We start from the raw sequence: 21,610 nt of genomic DNA, 5'->3' as shown, positions 1-21,610 counted from the left end.
ATCTATCTGTCCATCTTTCTCTCTATCTCTATCTGTCTGTGGTCTGTCTGACTGTTTACCTACCAAAATAGCTATTTTTTATATAATTATACTTTCATGATAACAAAAGATTGAGTTCCCAAAAGAGTGGGTGCCCATTGATCGGGAACTGGTTAAACAAACTGGCTTATGAATGAAATGCATTGTACAGCATAAAAAACCATCAAACAGGAGTAATTCAGAGAAGCTGAACAGCTACACCAACTACTGAGGCAAAGAAAGCAGAAACAGGAGAACAATATATCCCCTGGTCACAATATTGTTATGATGTAAATAACATCAAATGCCCCCCCCCAAAAAAATTCAAGACTCAGATCTAAGGCAATGCCCAATCTTATCTTGACTTCTAGGAACCGGTAAGTAGCCCTAACACCCTCTCTTCCACAGAGGGGCAGGGCATTGTAGGAAGGGATGGGGCTTATATCGTCAGACATGGTCACTGGCTCATTTGTTTTTCTTAACTCTATTTGACTAAAAGATAGTATTTTGTAGTGGAAGCATATGGGAAAGTGAGAATGATGTTCATAAAGTGCTCCCAATTAGAAAAGGCTTCCTGAATATATTTAGAACTGTACAAGTTTAATCTACATCAGATTGCTTGCTGTCTAGGGGAGGAGGAAGGTGGAGAGGGACAGAGAAAAATTTGGAATACAAGATTTTGCAAGGATAAATATTGAAAACTATCTTTGAATATATTTTGAAAACTAATACGTTTGCATTTTGCTTTCTTTCTCATTTTTTTCTTTTTTCTTTGATTTTTCTTGTGCAGCAAGATAGTTGTGGAAGTAATGTATACAAGAGTTGCAGATGTTTAACATATATTGGATTACTTGCATCTAGGGGAGGGGATGGAAGGAAAAGAAGGAAAAAAATTTTGGAACAAAAGGTTTTACAAGGGTGAATATTGATTACCTATGCATATGTTTTATTATTATAGATTTTTATTTACAAGATATATGCATGGGCAATTTTTCAGCATTGACAATTGCAAAACCTTTTGTTCCAACTTTTCCCCTCCTTCCCCCAACCCCCTCCCCCAGATGGCAGGTTGACCAGTACATGCATATGTTTTGAAAATAAAAAGCTTTAATAAAAAAGTAAAAAGCTATTATAAAAGAAAAAAGATGGGGGAGAAGAAAGAAAAGGCTTCCTGGGAGTGATAAACTTTGAGCATGTCCATATGGGTGGGAGGACCTTGGAGGAGTTGGTAAAATTAGGAGGCCCACTTGCCCACTGCAAAAGGAGATGTGGGATTGGTACTTGGGTGTTTGGGTATAAAGATACAGAGCTGAGATGAGAGGGAGCCAAAGCCAGGTTGAAGGAGAAAGGGGCAAAGGAGGAAGGAAATAAGCATTTACCAAGTGTCTACTGTATGCTAAGCACTGTGCTAAGTATATTCTACAAATATGATCTCAAATATTAACTATAAATTCTCTATATTCTCCACAAATATTATCTCATTAGATCTCTGCAATAGCCTTACAAAGTAATGCTTTAATGATCCCCATTTAACAGCTGAAGAAACTGAGGCACATAGAGATTAAGTGATTTGCCCACTGTCACACATCTAGTAAGTAAGTGTCTGAGGCCTCCGGGGCTGAAAGGGAGGAAATCCTGGCCAGGGTTAACAAAAAGAAAAGGAATTATAAGGTAGTAAATGCATGTAGATTCCCACATATAGACATACATGCTGCCCCCTTAAGGAGACTCCCTCCTGACACCCTCTTACCATGTTATATCTGTGTTGACGTAATAGAAAGTATTACGCATGGAATCAGGAGAAGTGAGTTCAGATCCCAGCTGTGGCGCTTAGGGACTATGTGACAGTGGACCTATCACTTAATCTTCGAATCCCAGTCTCTAAATTATAGCATGGCAATAACAGGGGCAACTAGATGCCTAGTGGACCGAGAACCAGCCCTGGAGTCAGAAGGACCTGAGTTCAAATGGTACAAAGTATATGAAGGCACTTCAAAAACCCTCACTCAAATGCTATGTAAATGCCGGCTATAGTTATTATTATTACTTGTGTGATTTGACTCCTCTTCCTGTATCTATAAAAATAAGAACAGAATGCTTATGGTCTCTCTAAATCAGGGGCGCTTAACCTTTTTTTGGGTCCTGCATCCCTTAGGCAATATCTAATGACTCCTTATCAAAATAAGATTTTTAAATGAATAAAATAAAATCTTTAGGGTTACCAAGGAAACTAATTCTACTGAAACATAGTTATCAAAACCAAAATCACAAATAAACTTAAAAAACTCAAATTTAAGAACCCTTTCTCTAAATGGATTGTGAGTCCCTTGAGGACAGGGCTTGTCTTTGGCCTCTCACACAGTAGAAAAAAAACATTCTTAACCCAAACTGTGCTATTGATTTGCTGGGAAATCCTGAGAAAATCAATTAATGTTTTAGAGCTGCACTTTCCTTGTCTGGAAAATGGGGATATAAAACTGGTTTTTAACCTCCTGTTTTGGGTATGTCATCCAGACTAAGTGAGAAGGAGTTTGATAAATGTGAATTATTATTGTTAATACCATTCTGACTTTGAGAGTTTGGCCTGAACACAATAACTCAGTTTCTCTCTCCCTCTCTCTCTTTTAATTTTTCAATAGTATTTTCCCAAATAGATGTACATATTTTTGTAAGACTTTGTGTTCCAAATTTTTGTCTTTTTCTTATCTCTCCCTCCCTAAGATAGCAAGCAGTTTGATATAGACTAAACTTTTTTCTTTTTTTAAACTTATTTCTATATTTATCATGTTGTGCAAGAAAAAACAGGTCAAAAAGGAAAAAAAAAAACACAAGAAAAAGAAAGCAAGCAAATAACAAAAAGGTGAAAATGCTTTTTCAATCCATTCAGTTTTCATAGTTTTCTCTCTGGATGCAGATGACATTTTCCATCCCAAGAATGACTCAGTTTCCAAAGAAACATAATTAAATCAATCTACAGCTAGTAGGAACATCAGACACCATTTTGTCTGACCCCTTTATTTTATAGATGAGGAAACTAGGCTAGAAAGGTGAACTCACAGGAAGCAAATAGTACAAATTTGAACCAATATTCTTTGTCCTCCCTACCCCCATACAACATTGCCTCCCTATAATGTAGATAGCTAGAAGGTAAAATGCATAGAGTACTAGAGCTAAATTCAAGAAGACCTGAACTCAAAGTGACTCAGGCACTTACTAGCTGTATGGCCCTGGACAAGTCACTTAACCTGCCTGTAAAGTAGGTATAATAATAGCCTCTACCTCCCATGGTTATTATGAGGGTAAAGCAAGATAATATTTATAAAATGCTTTGCAAATATTAAAACTAGCTTTAATTAAAGGAAGGGCAGCCAGGTGGTAACTGGATAGAGTTCTGGGCCTGGAGTCAGGAAGAATTGAGTTCAAATTCAGCCTCAGACATTTACTAGCTCTGTGACCCTGGGCAAATTACTTAACCCTGTTTGCCTCAATTTCCTCAACTGTAAAAAGAACTGCAGAAAAATCGGCAAATATCTTTGCCAAGAAAACTTCAAATGGGATCAGAAAGAGTGAAACAAGTGAACAACAAAAATAATAAAAGCAAGACCGGTGGATATTGATGTTTCAAGGACACTGAAGTGAATTAAAAACTTCCTTTTCTAATTTCATTATTGATTGTCCATACTATGAATTCATTAAGGAAACTCCAGGTTTCCTTAAGAAAGCTAATTTGCAAATTAATGCAAATCAGCAATTGTACCATAACTTCTAATCTTCTAGGAAAAGTGACTCATGGGGCATCACCAGGCCAGTATGTCACAGGAGAGTCAGACCATTCTTCCTCACTCCCCCGCCTATCCTCCATCTACTACTCCAGGTTACATCTTCCCTAAATCTAGGTTTACATGTCAGGCTTGCTTAACACAGAATAGACCTGTCCCCAGAAGGTAATTCCATCCATCTCTCTTCTCTAAGGAGCTCTCTTCTCTTTTCTCTAATTAAAAATTTTATTTTCAATTACAAATTCTCTCCCACCTTCCACCCCCAACTCCACCCTCTGAGAAGGTAAAAAAGGCGGTTTGGGGACCCCAGGTCCTAAGGACTTTGAACCTCTTGTCCATCTCCCTAACCCATGTCAGACAGAAGTTTTTAGTTCTTTGGGTCTTATTCTGATTTCCCTCTCTGCCTGCCTTTCATTCATTCATTCAATCATCCCTGTGGCAATCTCCCCTGCAAGTCTCTCAGATCCATCCCAGGGAATCCTGCTCCAGGTCCCCAGGATCTCAGTATTCCACCCACTCCCTAAAGAGCTGGCTGGGGGCCTTGGGACTTTGGCCCTGCTTTGACGGTCCCCAGACGTGAGTCAATATTTTATGAGGGGCTGAGATGAAAGGGGCTAAAGCAGAGAAGAAGCTGTGAAAAGCCAGTCTCAGCTTCAGGACTTGTCAGACTAGATGCCAGGATTGGGGGGTGGGGGAGAATAAAAAGGGGATATGGGCCTAGCCCCAAGCCTGACGCCTCTATCTATTTGGCAATAAGCTGGCCTTCAAAGAAGTGGGTGGAGAGAAAAGGGTGACCATCAGGGCCTGGCCCAGCAATCTTTGAGCATGGGGTACAGCTGGGGCTCCTTGATCCCCAAGAACAATTTGCATTCTCTTTACTGAGTCCTCTGTGCTCCTCACTGAGCCTCCATCTCCTCATTGAATCCCATCTTCCCACTGAGCTTTAATCCAGCCCCACTGAACTGATTCACTGGGACTCCATCCCCTTCGAGCGCCACTTCCCTCACTGAATTCCATCCCTCAATGAGCTTCTCATTCCTGAGTTCCTTTCCCTCACCAAGTCTCCCATTACTTTTACTGACCCCTGTCCCCTACCCTAAACAGCCTTCACTTCTCCCCTTTCGTGCACTAACAGCAGATCACTCAATCCAGGAGAAGCCCTAATACAAGCAAAGAGAAAGAAGGCTCCCCTGACCTCGGAAGACTCATAGGGTCAGTAGGAAAAAGAAAACAGTTAATGGCTGACACCCCACATCAATCCTTTTCCTGGATTTTCTACCATCAGTGCATGGGAAGGGAGAGGTAAAAGATAAGAGAAAGGGGGCTCAGGCTGGGGGGCAGGGTTCAGTAAAGGTAATCAAGGACTTGGTAAGGGAAGGGGGAAGAGAGAGAGACAGACAGAGAGACAGAGACAGGAAAAGAAACAGAGAGAAAGAGACAGAAAGAAGGAAAGAGAAACAGAGAGAAAGAGACAGAAAGAAGGAAAGAGAAATAGAGACAGACAGGGAAAGAGACAGAGACAATGAGAGATACAGAGACAGAAGGAAAGAGAGAGAGAAAGAGACAAGAGACAGACAGAAAGGGATAGACCCACACAGATAGAGAGAGACAGAGACAAGAGAGAGACAGAGACAGAGAGCAAGCACTTCCCAACTGTCCAAGTCTCTTTCACAAGCAAGAGATTCAAAAATAATTTGGACTCTCGCCCATCTTACCTTCACCTCAGGGACTGTCTGGCTCGGTCTAGAGCGGTATGTGTTTGGGAGAGGGGGAAGAAGGATGGACAAGATAACCTGTAACTTCAAAACATGGCCTGTGGAATTGGGAAGTGGAGGGGGAGGGGGGAAAGATGCCTAATCCAACAAGTCAAACAAAACCCTCAACTCACCTGTGAGTCACCCCCAAAACTGGGCCAAACCAGTCTCCTGCACACCCGCACTCACACACCCATCCACCACCACGGATCCGACCGAAACTACCTGTCCTGGTCACCCCCTCCCCACAAAATGCATCTCTCCTTTTTCTGGCACTTTCCACCTGGTCTCACTCTTTCTCAAGGTAGTTGTCCAAGTGGGGGCACAAAGGGGGGGGCGCAGCTCAGCTCCTCAGATTCTAGCTGGGACTCCTTGGAGTCTATCATTATGCACCTGGGGCCAAAAATAGATAGGGAGAGGACTGGGTGGGGGCCACCCACAGCCTCACCCCAGCTCCTTCCCTATTTCGACCTTTCCTCCCTTCTCCCTGACCCTTCTCTCTCCCTAGCCAAAGCTGAGTCCCAGAGGATTTGAGAAGCAGCCTTACCCAAGGTCTAATCAAAGTCATCCCCGAGTCCAGCAGTCCCCATCTGCTGTGTGGACCTGGGAAGAGGGGTGGGCATGGGGAAAGGAAGGAGGAGAAAAAGAGCAAGACTTCTCGAGGAATCAAAAGCATTCGTTTAAAAAAAAAAAATGTGTAGAATGTCAGAGCTGGGAGGGACTTAGAACTGAATGCCTTAGGACACAAGGACATTATAATCTCTCTGATTGCCCATTGTATCTATCTACAATCTGAGTTTTCTCCAACATCTGCCTCTAACCTGTAAGTCAAGAGAAAGTTGATTCATAGAATATCCAACATCAGATGTTAAGAACGAGAAAGGGCCTCAGAACACAGACTGTCAAAGCTGGGAAGAACCTTGAAATTCAGAGTATTAGAGCTAGAAAAAGGTTTAGAGACCACCAAACTAACTGGTTCCTTTTGCAGATTGGGAAATGGAGATTCAGAGAAGAAAAAAAGCATTGGAGCAGCGATCAGAACATCAGAGTTGTAGTCCAAAGTCTACCAATAACACGATGTATGGCCTTAGACAAGTACTTCTCTGGATCTCATTTTTCCCATGGCTACAAAGAAGTAATTATATTTGCTCTACCTACCTCAAAAGGTCTTTGAAATGATAAAATAAGAAATATATAATATAGTAAATATTAATGTATGATAATTAATGCACACAAATGTTTTATATATTCTAGTTATATGTATATATACTAGTTATATATATATACTATAGCATATAATACTATATGTTATAATATATAATATATTATATAAATAATATCCTATTTATATTATACACATAATATAAATAGGTTAACATATGTGTTCATATATACTATATGTTAATATGTAATATAAATAGATGAACACATAAATATAATATATGCACATACTATACATTAATATATAATAGAAATAAGATTAATATATAAATAGAACATATTCATATTTACTCTATATTAATATATAATATAAATAGATTAACATACACATATAAGGTATTCATACATGCTCTAGATGAATATATAAGATAAATATAGATTTAGAAGTTACCCAATTCCTTCATTTTATAAATGAAAAACTGGGGTCAAGAAAGGTTTAGGGGCCTACCCATCATGATTTATATAGTTAGTAAGCAGTAAATCCAGATTCAAATCCAAGCTCTCTGACTCCAAGCCCAGTGGGCCTGTGTTCCAATCCCTCTTCTGCTACTTCTGTTGAGAACACTACCATCTTTCCAGATACCCCAGCCCCTAAACTTAATGTCATCTACATTCTTCTTCACTTTTCTTATCCCAATTGAAGTCTAGGGGTAAGAGACTAGAGGAGAGAGTGATGGTGTCAGCGAGACATCCCCATAGTGATGTCAGGGGTCCTCTTAGGACCACCACCACCACCAACAGATATCTGATTTATTTTCATGTTTTGTTGATTCTACCTAGAAAACTTTTCTCCCAACCCTCCCCTTCTCTCCACTTCCCAGTCACTACCCTTGTCGGGGCTAACCTTCCCTCTCACCAGATGATTGCGACACCCTCCTAATCTGTCTTTGAATCTGCTCTCCCCATTCCAATCCACATTCCATGGAGCAAGCAAAGAGATTTTCCTAAAGTGCACTTCTGATGATATCATCTCTCCTACTCACCAACCTTCAGTAGCTCCCATTCTCTCTTCAAGCAAAGATCAACCTTTTCTCTTTGGTATTTAAAGGCCCTCACAATCTGAATCCAATCTACCTTTCTAGGTTTATCATCTATTAATTCTTTTCATGCCCTCTTATGGTCAAATAAAACTGTCCTTCTTGCTGTTCTTAATTCTTCTGGCCCCATCCCCATGCAGACTGCCCCCCACAACTGGAATGTGCTGCTTCCTCATCTCATCTCTTAAAATCCCAGACTGCTTCCCAAGTCTTGCTCCTACATTCATCCTTTACTTATTCCCCATCTTCCTCCAACTGCCAATGTCTCCTCAAGAAATTACCATATATTTACTTTGTATACTTTACTAAGTATACTTTGTATAGTTATTGTATTCATATGTATGTGTAGAAGGTATACACATATATATGCAGCATATATATATAGTATATAAGGATATAGTGTAGACATGTGATGTATATTTAATTTCCCCCCCCAAAAAATGCAAACATCTTGAGGGCAGAAATTGTTTCATCTATGTCCTTGTATCCCGACTGGAGAAACTGAGGTTCCGAGACGGAAAGTGTTAAAGAAGCCCATCTAAAGTCATACATCAAGTTATTTGCAGAATTTGATTTCTAATCCAGACCTTCTAGTTACCAGTCTAGTATCTTATTGTTTATCTTTCCCCTAATAGAACATTAATATAAGGCTTCTCTTAGCCTCAGTTTCCCCATCTGCAAAATGAGATGTGAAAGGCCTTTTAAACCTTAAGGTGCCATAAAGATAAGAGTGCTTAGTTATTATGAATAAAATGATTAAATAATCTCTTCCTTTCATAACAATAAACACACCCACTGTCCTCACATTCAAGAATGAAAGGCAAGAGTACCAGTTCAGTATCACCTAGCACTGAGGATCAAAGATCCTAAGCAAACTGAGGCTGTGCAATGTGAAGTGGGTGCAAAGGTAGGAAGAATCAAGGCCAGGATTCAGGCCTAGAACTTTTCAGAATCCCCTCACCTAGAAGCCTCTTAGAGTCTCCCATACTCTTCTCTAGGGTCAAGGGGAAAACATGAAAATAAGGGAGTTTCTTAGCGGGGGATGAAGGATGCACAAGATAATAACAAAAACCGGTATTTCTGTTATTATGTGATTTCTATTATTTCATAATTTTTATTTGAGCTTCCCCCAAACCCTGCAAAGTAGATGTTCCAGCTATTATTAGAACCCATTTTACAGATGAGGGAGCAAAAATTTAGAGTACAAGGACATTCCCATGGTTCCACAGCTAGAAAACAGTCAGCTCTCCTGATTCCATGAAATGCTAACCACTAGACTATGCTGCCTCTCATATCAAAATACCCTTCCTTCAGCCACCATTCCCTTATATACATGATCTTTCCCCCTGTTAGAATATGAATGTAAAAATATGTTTAGAAGAACTGTACATATTTAACCTATATTGGATTTTGCTGTCTAGGGGAAGGGATGAGGGGAAGGGAAGGAGAAAGATGTGGAACACAAGGTTTTGCAATATTAAACTATCTTTGCATGTATTTGAAAATAAAAAGCTGCTATTTAAAAATATATGAGAACAACAACCACTATATATATATATATATATATATATATATAAGTTCCTTGAGAACAGGAACTGTCTCACTTTTACACTGGTATTCCTAGTAGTTGTTACCTAGTAAATGGTTAATTCTATTTTTATTCATCCATTTTCTGAGATGACCTAAGAGCTCTATGGCTACAGGAACCAGGGAAATTTAGAAAGAACTTTCTCTTAGTGGGAGGGGACTCTAGCATTTACTCCCAGTGTGGATAAATCACTTCACCTCTCTGGGTCCCAATTCCCTTATCCATAAAATGAGGGGGTTGAACTAGATGGAAATGGAGGTTCCAGCATTCCTATGATCATGGTCTCCGAGATCCCCCAGGAAGACAAGCAGGCACTATGGGAAACCTCTGAGTCCACAGATTCACGAGAATCGATATTTGAAGCTATTTAATTTCTGATCTCACTTGGCGGGTTTTCCACTGTTAAGTCCTAGGATGGCTTTTCCTTGGCCAGAGGAAACTACAAATCCCCCCTCTCTTTTTCTGCTTCCAGAGCTGCCCACGTCCTTCAGTTCTGGAGCCCTCAGGGCCGCTGTCTCCCTCCATTAACCCAGAGCATCAGTGGGTAATTTTAGTGTTGCCATAATTTTTTGTTGTGATGATGAGCTCCTGACTCCTACAGCTCACCACTCCCAGGACTTGAGAGCCTTGTCCTGCTGCCTCCTTGCCAACCCAGCCCCACATCCACTTGACAGTTTCAGGCCCAGAAAGGCTGAACAATTTGCCTCAGGAGGCTCAGCACCTTGGCAGCTGCAGTAAGACTAGAAGCAGGTTCCCAGGCCAGGATTTGGGCTCCCGATCCCTTCAGAGGGTGGGGATGGGGTGACTCCCTTGTGACACTGGGCATTGCCCTGGTCAGTCACACGGAGGAGAGAGCAAGACAGGGGCTAGCCTCTAGTCACCTGAAAGGAAACAGCATAGAGGGATTGACAGGAAGGAGAGGGAGAGAATACAATCAATTCCCAGGCTGGGGGTTGGGATGAGGGTGGAGAAGGACAGAGCTCAGAGCCGGAGGAGAGGAATGAATGAATTCTTGGTTGGGAGGAGAAGGTAGGGCTCAGAGAATGGGGTCAAAGAAAACCCAATGTGTCTCTTGGCAACCGGAGCCCTTCACCACTCACCTTGGGTCCAAAGATCCAGGGGGCTCTGTGGTCCGGCTCCCAGCAGGCTCGCCTGCTCTCCCTGGGCACCGGTCCTGTTTCAACTGGGGTTCCCAGGGCCAGGAGTCGGGGCACCCCGTGATGGGGCGTGGCTCCTGGGGAGGGGCCTGCACCCTCGCCCGGCAGCCCCGGAATTCCTCAGGGCTGCCTGGGCAAGGAGCTGGTTGGGCCGGTTTCAGCTCCCACGGCACTGGCACTACACACTCCGGCTCCTCTCCGCCCTCCCCAGTAGTCACCCCTCTCTCCCCCTGCAGGGTGATAGTGATATGGTAGCGGGTGGTCCCGGCTGACAGTGGGCCATCGGGGGCTGGTTCTGGCTCCCCAAAAACAGAGTTCTCTATCGAGTGATCATGAGAGTTCTCCCTCTTTGCTTGCTGAGGAGTGAGAGAGGAAACTGGAAGGGTGAGGGAGGGCTCAGACCTCACCAAATCTTGGGGCTGTGGGGTGCTGGAGATGTCAGAGGTGTCCCCCTGGGCACAGATGTCTGCTGTCTTCTCATTTGGGTGAAGAACAGCACCCCTAAAACCCAAAGGAATCACATTAAAGGGCCCCCTGTTCTGCCTGTCCACCTCATGGCAGGTCAAGGGTTGTCTGAGACCAGAGGCAACCTCCTCCTGGGATTGCAGCAAGGACAGAGATCCTGAGGCTCCTGCGAACCCTAAGCCTTTCAGTTGGGTAGGAGTGCAGCTGGCAAGGTCGGACGCACTGCCCACAGCTGGTCTCTGCAGTCGCCCCAAGGAATGAGTAGATGTCCCCAGGCTTCTTTTCCGCGACCATCGGCCCAGGTCCCAGTCCTGCAGGTCCCATTCCGAGCTGCTCCAGACACCTGCCTAGGGGCACAGTAATCCCAGGCCATCACACCTCAGCACCAAGGGCCAGCCCCTTCAGAGTGAACTCCTTGTCCTTCCCACTCGGGTCAGAATACACAGAGCTCTGGGAGATATTTAGGAAGGTCAATGATAAGCCCGACCTCATCCCAAGAAGGGTGCCCAAGATGGGGAAGGACCTTGAATCTGTGCCATCTGGGGCTTGTTAGAAGCTCCTGGGAATGGTTAGCCTGAATAAGAGCAATTTTAAGAAAAAACAGGATTGCTGCCATGAGTATATGAAGGAGTCTTTTAGAAAAGGATTATACTTATTCCTGCTCAATCCCAGAGGGCAAAGCTAGGCGTCATGATCGAGGCTGGCTGGACCACTTCCCTCTCCAGTGATGTACAGGGGTCAGGGAGGCTGTGTGGACACATACCGCTCAAAATTTCCCTCCCACCCCTCCTGTCCCTGTCCTCAGCTCTAGTGGAACAGAAGGAACACTTCATTTGGAGTCAGAACACCTAGATCAAGCTCCCACTCATCTGGCTGTGTGACAGGGTCAATCATTTCACTTTCTGAGCCTTAATTTCCCACCCCCGCCAACAGCCTCACAAAAGGAGAGGGTGTTCTCAATTCTTCGAGATCTCATGATCTTCCTTGCCTCCTAGCGAGCACAGGTCCTGAGAGCTCCCCCAGCAAGGAGGGACCCTCAGGTATACAACCCTGGTCTCCCCTGGACTAAGGGGCCCGGCACTCGAGGCAAGAAGCAGTGACTGGGTCCTGACAGACTTGGCCCAGGCCCCTGATGAGGTATAGCCCCACCCTCCCCACAGGCAGGGCCTGGACTCTGCCCCTCTTCCCAGGTGCCCCCGCCCACAGCCTATGACTGCTGTTTGGTTGTTGTTGTTGTTAGGGGGTAGGAAGTGCCAACTGACGTGCCAGTCAGGCTCAGCCCTTGAGACAGCCCTTTCCAGGCAGCATGGCAGGGAGGAGGCTGCCGCTGGGAAGTGGAATCCTGAGAAATTACCTGCTTGCCAAAGGTCACACAGGAAGTCAGGGTCAGAGCTGGCACAAGCCCTGTCAGCCAGGACAGGAGGGGAGAGTTCACCTCAGGCCGGTGCTGGGTACTTAAATAAGCTGTACCCCATTTGGGGAACCCCAGTCTGGATGAAGTGACAGAAAGGATCATAAAGTCCTCTGTCCTTTTCTGGGCAAAGTACCCAGGCCTGGGTGATTGTAGGAACTGGGGAAGTGTATGTGTATATGTATATACATGTGTATGTTTGGGTGGGTGTGACTGCTGAGTAGGCAGCAACAATTCTAAAGAAAGGGCAGAATTTAGGCACTGAGGGAAGATGGTCCTGATCCAATGTGAGCTCCTTGAGGGTAGGGATGATTTCATTTTTGTTACCTCTGTCTCCATCAATAAGCACGGCACATAGCAGTGGCTTAATAAATGCTCATCAATTGATTGGTTAGGATTGACCCAGAAGGCAATGGGGGAGCATCCTGGGGCAGCAGCTTTCTGTCTCCAGTAAGTGGCTCCCATGGGAACCCAGCTTGGACCACCTTTGGTGCCAGAGTCTCATTTCTGTAAGCCTCCCACCTCACAAGCCTCCAAAAAGATGAACTGTGTTCAATTGAGGAAGAACTTCTCCTTTCTAGTTTTTTTCCCTTAAAAATGGGGGTAATGGAACTCTCATTATCTACTTTGTGATAAAGAAAACATTTTGGAACAAGAAATGTTCTGTGGAAATAGGAACTCAGAGGTCTAGGCACAGAGGTCTGCTGGGTGCTATGGGGCACCAGTAGGAAGTCACTGACACAAAAGGAGACAGCTAAATAGTCCTATTAGGTATTATTCTTATTGAGATTATCATTTAAAATAACAACTGCTATCATGATCATTACCTTGTAGTCATGACTGATGCTGCTGCTCTGAACCAGGTCTGGGCAGCTCTGACCTCCCCAGGGCCTAGGAGAGAGTACCAGAGAATACAAGAGTGAACAGTGTCTCTTGCCCCCTTCATCCACTCCAAATCCCTCAAGATTAAACTTTTCCACATAAGAATAATTTCACCTGGGGGCAAACCAATTAATTGGTGGGGCAAAGGTGGGGGGAATCAGAGGCAGCATGGAAGAAAAAGAAAGAAAGAAAGAAAGAAAGGAAGGAAGGAAGGAAGGAAGGAAGGAAGGAAGGAAGGAAGGAAGGAAGGAAGGAAGGAAGGAAGGAAGGAAGGAAGGAAGGAAGGAAGGAAGGAAGGAAGGAAGGAAGGAAGGAAGGAAGGAAGGAAGGAAGGAAGGAAGGAAGGAAGGAAGGAAGGAAGGAAGGAAGGAAGGAAGGAAGGAAGGAAGGAAGGAAGGAAAGGAAAAAAAAAAAAAGAAAACAGACATTTGGGTATATAGCCCTACCCTTGCCCATTTGAGGATTGGGGGAGGAAGTCAAGGTCCAAAAGAGGGCTGCCATAGCCAGAGATCCCAGGGAAATGTATCCATTGGAAACTGGTCACCACAGCAATTATTTCAAAGAACAAATATATGTTCTTCTGCGTAAAAAAAAGGGCAAAATCCTGTCTCCCCCCCCCCCCCATGCTAGTTACAGCTCTGGCCCCTTCATTCTGTTCCTTTAAAGCAAGGGTTCTTAACCCGGGGTTGATGAACTTAAAAAAAATTCTGATAACTGTATTTCAATATAATTGACTTTCTTTATAGCCTTATTTATTTTATTTTATGCATTTAAAACCTTATTCTGAGGAATCCATAGGTTCCATCAGTCTATGAAAGGGGTCCATGATACAAAAGATTAAGAGACCTTAGTTCAAATCTGATCTCAGACAATTAACACTTCCTAGCTGTGTGACCCTGGGCAAGTCACTTAACCCCTCCTCAGAAAAGAAAAGAGAGAGAGAGAGAGAGAGAGAGAGAGAGAGAGAGAGAGAGAGAGAGAGAGAGAGAGAGAGAGAGAGAGAGAGAGACACCTTGCTTTGGGACTTAAGTATTTCTCCTACCCAAGAGTGGGCAAGGAAAAGCCAACTGTAATGTAGGATTCTTCTTAAGTCCATTGGAATCATAAAAGAAATGATTCTGCTTCTACTCTGTTTATCCCCTACACATACATACACATGTACACATACATGCACAAGTACACACACACACACACACACACACACTGCCTCTGTTTCATCCGTAACTGAACTGAAATCTGGCTAGGAACTGGAACAGAAACAGAAAGAAGGAAAGAATTACCCATTATTGGAGTTGGAAATCACCTTGGGATAAAGAATGTCCTAGTTGGGAGAGAACTTAGTACACAGAATGCCAAAACTGGGAAGTCAGAGCTAGAAGGGACCTTAGAACAGAGCAGGTTAGGCCTGGGAGGGTCCTTAGAACACAGAATGGCAGAACTGGAAATAATAGCATTGGAACATGGTACGCCAGAGCTGGAAGGAGCCTGATAGATCCTCTAGTTTATCGTGCAGATTTGGAAACTGAAATACAGAGAGGGAATAGAGACAGACATAAATGGTTACAGAGGAGGTAGAGATGCAAAAACAGAGAGAGCCAGAGCCAGAATCCCACCTTCTGCCCCTTGTAAGCCCAATTCCTCCCAGGTTTCTGCCTTGACCAAGCCCTGGGACCCTGGGATGGGGAAGGAGCCCTAAGATGCCCAGGGCCTTGCATTCCCATGGCCTCATGAGAACAGGGTCCAGACTATGAACAGGCACCCACATGCAGAGCCTGTCATCCAACTCTCTTCCTCCTGACTCACTCCTCCTGCCCCGCCTTCCCTCAGGTAGGCCAGGGTAGGCAACTGAACTCCCAGATTGGGGCAGGAGGCAGAGGGAGATGGAGAGGGGGTGCGGCCCGAAGATTCTGCCAACGGGGTGGGGTGTGGCTTCTCTCAATAGGGTTAAAGGTCTGACTGGTATTTATCAGGCTTCCAGAGAGATGCCCAGGAGTCCTAGGGAGGGGAAATGGGGGGGGGATGTCCAGATGTCGGGGAGTGTCCATCACCCTAGCCCTTCTGCCAACCTTCCACAGAACATTAGACCGTTTAACATTCTGTGTTCTAAGCTCCCTCTCTGCACAGACCTTCTGTGCTGACATTCTCTCCCTGAAGGTCCCAGCCAGCCCCTGTCCTGTCCTTCCTCCCTGGGCAATGGGACATCTTGATTAGCGGTCCCAGCCCCCGGCTTTCCCTTTCTCTCCGCTACCCTCCCCCCCCTCCCAGCCTCAGGCCTAGAGCACACACAGCTGGCCAGGAGGCTGCCTGATGACAGCTGGGGCCCCAGATAAGATCTAAACAAATTGCAGCTGTTACCGAGTACAAACATTCAAAGACTAAGCACACTCTACATCCCCATGCTTGTGTACAGGGCTTTTCATCAAGTCGGGGAGCTTTGAGGACGAAGAATTCAGGTTATAAGAAGGTTAGGTACTATGTATGCTCATACACTCACAGTCTGTTAGAGTTGGAAGAGGCTTCTGAGAACAACCTCCTTCATGTTACAGCTGGGGAAACTGAGGCCTACTAGATCATAGATTTAGACCTGGAAAGGATTTTACTCCTCACCCATTTATTTGTTTATTTATTTATGTTCAGGGTGTGTCCTGCCCTCACCCCTAATAGAATTTAACACTTACTCCTTAAAAGAACAGGGACTTTTTTTTTTTTTCCTTTTCCCACCTAACATGGGCAATTAATAAATGTTTGAGTAAATGAACTGAAATGAATTTCCACTGCCTTACCCAGGATCAGACAATGATTGTAATGCAGAAGCATTACTAGAACCTCTAGAGTTCCAACTCAGCTGGTTCCCATCACACCCATAAGCCTGGGGCACGAGGGATAAAAGGGTTAAGATTTAGGAATTCAAAAATTGTACAAGGATAATAGATTGGAAGGCAGATTCATATATTTACAGCTGGAAAGGATCTCAGAGGTTCTTTACTTCAACTCCTCATTCTATAGATGAGGAACAGACCCAGGTCACAGAGTAGAATGTGAATTCAGGACTTCTGATTCCAGATCCAGAGATGTTTTTTGCTTCATCTAGAAAGTGAGGGTAATAATAGCACTTATCTCTCGGGATTGTCATGAGGATCAACTGAGATATTACATATGTGGTGCTTTGAAAACCTTTAGGTGCTATATAAATACTATTTATTGTTTTGGGGGCTTTTTTCATTGTCCTATACTTATGGGCAATTTGCTTCCCTTTTCTCAGCCTCTTGTCAAATTCTCTGGTTTTCTTTGAAATAAATAATGAATGTATTCTAATATCAATTATGCAACTAACTTGCCATGTATTCTTTAGCTTTTCCTTTTTGAACCTCAGTTTTCTCATCTATAAAATGAAGAAATTGGATTTTTTTTCCTTTTTGTCCTAGATCTGGGATTTTTATCTAGGTAGGAAAGATCCATTAAAAACAAATTCCCTTCCCAATCCCTCTAATTTTGTCCGCCTGCATTTTGAATTTCCTTCACAGGCTAATTGTACACTATTTCAAAGTCCGATTCTTTTTGTACAGCAAAACAACTGTTTGAACATGTATACATGTATTGTATTTAATTTATACTTTAACATATTGAACATGTATTGCTCAACCTGCCATTGGGGGTGGGGGGAAGGAGGGGAAAAATTAGAACAAAAGGTTTGGCAATTGTCAATGTTGTAAAATTACCCATGCATATATCTGGTAAATAAAAACTATTAAATGAAAGAAAAAAAAACAAACAAAGAGCTGGACACAACTGAAAAATGACTGAACCACAACAACAGATGTTTTCTGACTGTAAATAATAAATCATTTTGGTGTTTCAGAATATTTTAAAAAAAAATTCCTTGGCCCATGCAGAGCAGCGACTGGTCTCTAATTTATGTTCTTAGTGCAACAATTCTTAAACTTTCTGATTTTGGAACACCTGTACTCGCTTAAAAATTATTGAGAATTCCTCAAAGAGCTTTTCTTTATGTGAGTTATTTCTATTGAGGTTTACAGTAGAAGAAATTTAAATGTTTTATTATTATTATTATTATTGATTAGTTTCAAGTTCCAGGTCTGCAGATCCCACTTTGAGAATCCTTGGATCTTTGAGAAATGTTTGGGGTCTCTGAGAGATCGGTGACTTCTCTTGGGTCTTAGAGAAGATCATCAATCTAGAGACAGAGGGTACCCAACTTCATCTACCAGTCATTTTGCAGATAAGGAAACTGAGGTTGGGAAACGTGACTTGCCCAAATACTAATAAGCATCACATGCGGTTGGGATTGGACCCCCCCCCCCCAAGCTGGGTGCTTCCCTTCAGTGCTACATCCCATAACTAGTGAGTGTGAGGTATGACATGACCCTTAAATCAGTGGTCCTCAAACTTTTTAAACAGGGGCCAGTTCTCTGTCCCTCAGACTGGGGGAGTGCCGGACTAACAAAAGCTCACACTCTGTCTCCCCCCTCAGCCCATTTGCCCTAATCCCGCGGGCCGAATAAAAGTCCTGGGGGGGGGGGGCGGGAAAGGACCCGCATCTGGCCCCCGGCGGTAGTTTGAGAACCCCTGCCCTAGATAATCCCGGTTCCAGGACCATTATCTACTACCCCACGTGGCTGTATTTCTCTGACCTTTAAAGTCCTCTCCTGCCCTAAACACTACAAAATCTAGGATTTTCCTTTCAGCTTTAGGATTCTGTATTCTACTGTTTTACGGTCCCAGGCAGCTCTAAAACTCCACAGCCTAATTAATTAATGGCCTGAATGCTATCTCTAATGTGGTTTCCTCTAGCTCGAATACTCCGTGTACCCGCCAGAAGCCGCCACCCTGGAAGCCCAGCACGGAGCCATCCCAGACCATGAGCCCCCTTCTTCCCGAGACCAACTGTAGCGCACGAGGCGAGGGACCTCCATCACTGGCAGTCCTTCCCCAGTGCCAAGTCTCCACCCCCTCACCTGTCCCGGACTCTGGGCTCGCCCGGCAGAGATGGCTCTTTGCCCCTCCTGTCCTTCCGGCCCCCCAGGCCCCCGAGGAAGCGGGCCAGGCGGGACCCCAGATTCCGGAGCCGCGGCCGCGGCCGCTCCGTCATGGCAGGGCCGGGGCCGTCGGGGACGAGTTTCCCTTGCACGCGCCTTCCTTTCTTCCCAGGCTCCAGCAGCGGGTGGAGATGTGTGTGCTACCCGGATTCCCGCCGTGTTTACTGAGAAAACACCCCTCGTCCACTCTCCCCCGCCCACTGAGCAAACAGGAGCGTGGCGTGGGAGAACCGAAGGTGGGGGGCGGGGGGATGTAGTGGCGGAATCACCCTGTCAGGCGCTTATTGAGGCCCGAAGGGCAGTGCGAGGGCCCGCGACGCCTCTCCCTGAGCGCGCCCTCGGCTCCCCGCGCCTGGGAGCTGTTCTTTCCGCTTCTCAATCCCCCCAGGTCCCCACCCAAGGCACGGAGGTAGGTGGGAGAGTCTGCTTTGGGCCTCCGGGGGATGGGAAGGGTCAGGGACCAGAACGGGACAAGGGTCGGAGGTGGAGATAGGGGAGAGGTAGGAGGTGAGTTAGCGAGCTACGGCGGCGAGACCGGTCAGAGGGCAGAGGCCGAGAAACTCAGTATTAGAACGGGGAGGGGTCTGGACCCCTCCCACGTCGGCCCTCTATTCCGTTCAGACTTGTATTTGAAGCTGGCGTTCAGTGCGATCCAGCCAAGGGAGCACTTTGCTCCCGGTGTGGCGCGAGCTTCTGGGGACGCGGGACGTAAATAAAACAGCCCGCGCCTTGGAAATCATCGATCGGAGGCTGGAAGGGACCTTCGAACCCTGGTCCAATCCTTCCCCTTAAAGATAAGGAAACGGAAACTTAGGAGAGCTTGCAGCGAAACTAGCTCAAAGGCCGCGCCGGCTGTAGATACCCGGGTTTCGGCGCTTCTGGCTGAGGGGGAGGGCGGGGTGAGGGGGAGAGTCCTCTGCCCCCTCTTCCCTCCCCCATCTCCCGAAAGGCCTTCCCTCTCCCTGCCAGTTGGGCAGCTCATATTTCACCTTAGAACTTTTCCGATCCCTCCAGAGACAGGAATCACCTCCCATCTATTCATCATTATCTTGTATCTACCTCATCTTCTTGTCTCCGTTAGACTATAAGCTCCTTGGGGGCAGGCGAGGTTTTGTCTTTTTTTTTGTATCCTCTGAGCTTAGCACAGTGCCCGGCACATAGTAGGGGCTTAATAAATGCTTGTTAATTATAGATAAATCTGCCATTCTCTTCATAGTCGAGGAACATTACTCATCAGCCACAAAGAAAGGCAAAAGATATTCCCAGACCTAGAGGAGGTTATAGGTTAATTGTATATGATTCCTCAGATCATCTCCTACAGAACATGTAACCTTAGAAAGTTACTTAATATCTGAATCTGTTTCCTCTTCTGGAAAGTAGGAATTCAATTACACAGGTAGTCATTCATCAGGAAACCTTTATTAAATACTTATTAGTATTACTACTAATAGTAATTACTATTATCTGGACAGGAAATAAAAAAAACAAAATAGGAAATCATTTCTGCTCTCAAGGAACATACATTAGAGGGGGGAATAATTTGCATGTATATTATTTTGTTTTATTTTTAGTGACAGCTCTTTTATTTTTCCAAATACATGTAAATATAGTTTTCAATATTCATCTTTGTAAAACTTGTGTTCTAAATTTTCTCCATTATTCCTCCTTCCCTAGACAGCAAGCATTGCACATTAAATATGTGCAATTCTTCCAAACATAATCCATCTTCATCATGCTGTGGAAAAAAATCAGATCAAAAGGGGAAAAAAAACTACGAGGTAAAGATATTATCTTTGATGCAATTCAGTCTCCATAGTTCTCTCTGGATATGAATGGCTCTTTCCATCACAAGTCTATTGGAATTGTCTCAAATCACCTCATTGTTGAGAAGTCGGTCACAGTGATCATCACAGAATATTGTTACTGCTCACAATGTTCTCTTGGTTCTACTCACTTCACTTAGCAACAATGCACCTAAGTCTTTCCAGGCTTTTCTGAAATCAGCCAGCTGGTCATTTCTTATAGAACAATAATATTCCATTACCTTCACATATTATAACTTATTCAGTCATTCACCAACTGAGGGGCATCCACTCAGTTTCCAGTTCCTTGCCACTACAAAGAGGGCTGTTACATTTTTTTGCATATACATTAGTAATAGAAAACACATACAAGGCAGATATAAAGTAACTGGGGAATGTAATGGCCCCGGGGGGAGGGAACCAGGAAAAGCCTCATGTAAAAATCTTAGTTGAATCTTGAAAGAAACCTGGGAATCCAAAGGTAGAGTCAGATTGGGATTTCCAGGCATAGAAAGGACCAAAGATGGGAAATCAAATGACCTATATGTGGTTCTGTGGAGAGCCTGCTCTGGCATGTGCTTTTCAAAGTAGCAAATGAAACCCCAATACAGCCTTTATAAACTCAGGGATCCTTCTCCCAATCTTCACGTTGCTGGGATTTCCCGGATTTCCCCAACCTCTGCTTCTAAGGGAAGGATTTCTGACCTTTTAAGGCTTCCAAGTTCCCAGCTGTGAAACACACTCAGAGGCAAAGAAGAGAAAGAAGCTCCTGTTTCTCATCTGTCCAATGCCTGGAAATAGTGATGGCTACCTCTAAAGGTTATTGTGTGGATGAAATGAGATGATGTTTGTAAACCATTTTGGAAATCTTAAAGAGATCCATAAATGCTGGCTAATGTTTGTTTATTATTATTATTATTCACAGATACACATGAATATGGCTGAGGAGAGCCACTGGCTTTAGAGCTTCCCCTCTCCCTACCCAGAGGTTATAGTATTTATCATCTAAATCACTTCCAGTAAGCAGCTTTTTTGTTACACAGTATACAGTGGAAAATAACCATAGAATATTCCCAAAATCTCCTATGTGGAGGCAGAGGTGGGGAAAATTGCTTAGCATAGCATACCATACATGCTCATAAGGATTAGCCAATGGGAACCTTGTTCTTCCAGAGCTTATGTTCTACAAGGGAAAAAAATAATTATTACTTGAGGTACTTATCTGCAAATGCTATTTTCTACCTTTCACTCTTGCTCTCCAATCTAGCCCTCCTCTTCCTCCACCTCAGACCTATGTTCTTAGCTCTGGCCCATGACTCCTCTCCAGGTGATTCCTGGTGGCCTTAAGCAGAATAAGCCCACCCACTTATAGTGAAAAGCATGGTGGGGTAGGGGTTTAGAGAGTCAGGAGATGATGAAATAGTAAGACCCCCATCCAT

General features: G+C 44.3%; 1 protein-coding gene across 1 annotated transcript in view; it reads right to left on the bottom strand.

Moving 5' to 3' along the window:
- CRYBG2 (crystallin beta-gamma domain containing 2) overlaps nt 1-18,677 on the bottom strand; it is a 43,228-nt gene extending 24,551 nt beyond the window's left edge. Inside the window, 3 exon segments of the mRNA XM_074302555.1 lie at nt 10,498-11,366; nt 13,258-13,321; nt 18,289-18,677. Coding sequence (XP_074158656.1) covers nt 10,498-11,366; nt 13,258-13,321; nt 18,289-18,422 — 1,067 coding nt within the window. The 5' untranslated portion in view covers nt 18,423-18,677.
- Between the last annotated feature and the right edge of the window lie 2,933 nt (nt 18,678-21,610).

This window comes from Sminthopsis crassicaudata, chromosome 3 (assembly GCF_048593235.1).
Source record: "Sminthopsis crassicaudata isolate SCR6 chromosome 3, ASM4859323v1, whole genome shotgun sequence".
Classification (NCBI taxonomy): Eukaryota; Metazoa; Chordata; class Mammalia; order Dasyuromorphia; family Dasyuridae; genus Sminthopsis; species Sminthopsis crassicaudata.
Note: the sequence above shows the minus strand (reverse complement) of the source record. Positions and strands in the feature narration are given on the sequence as shown.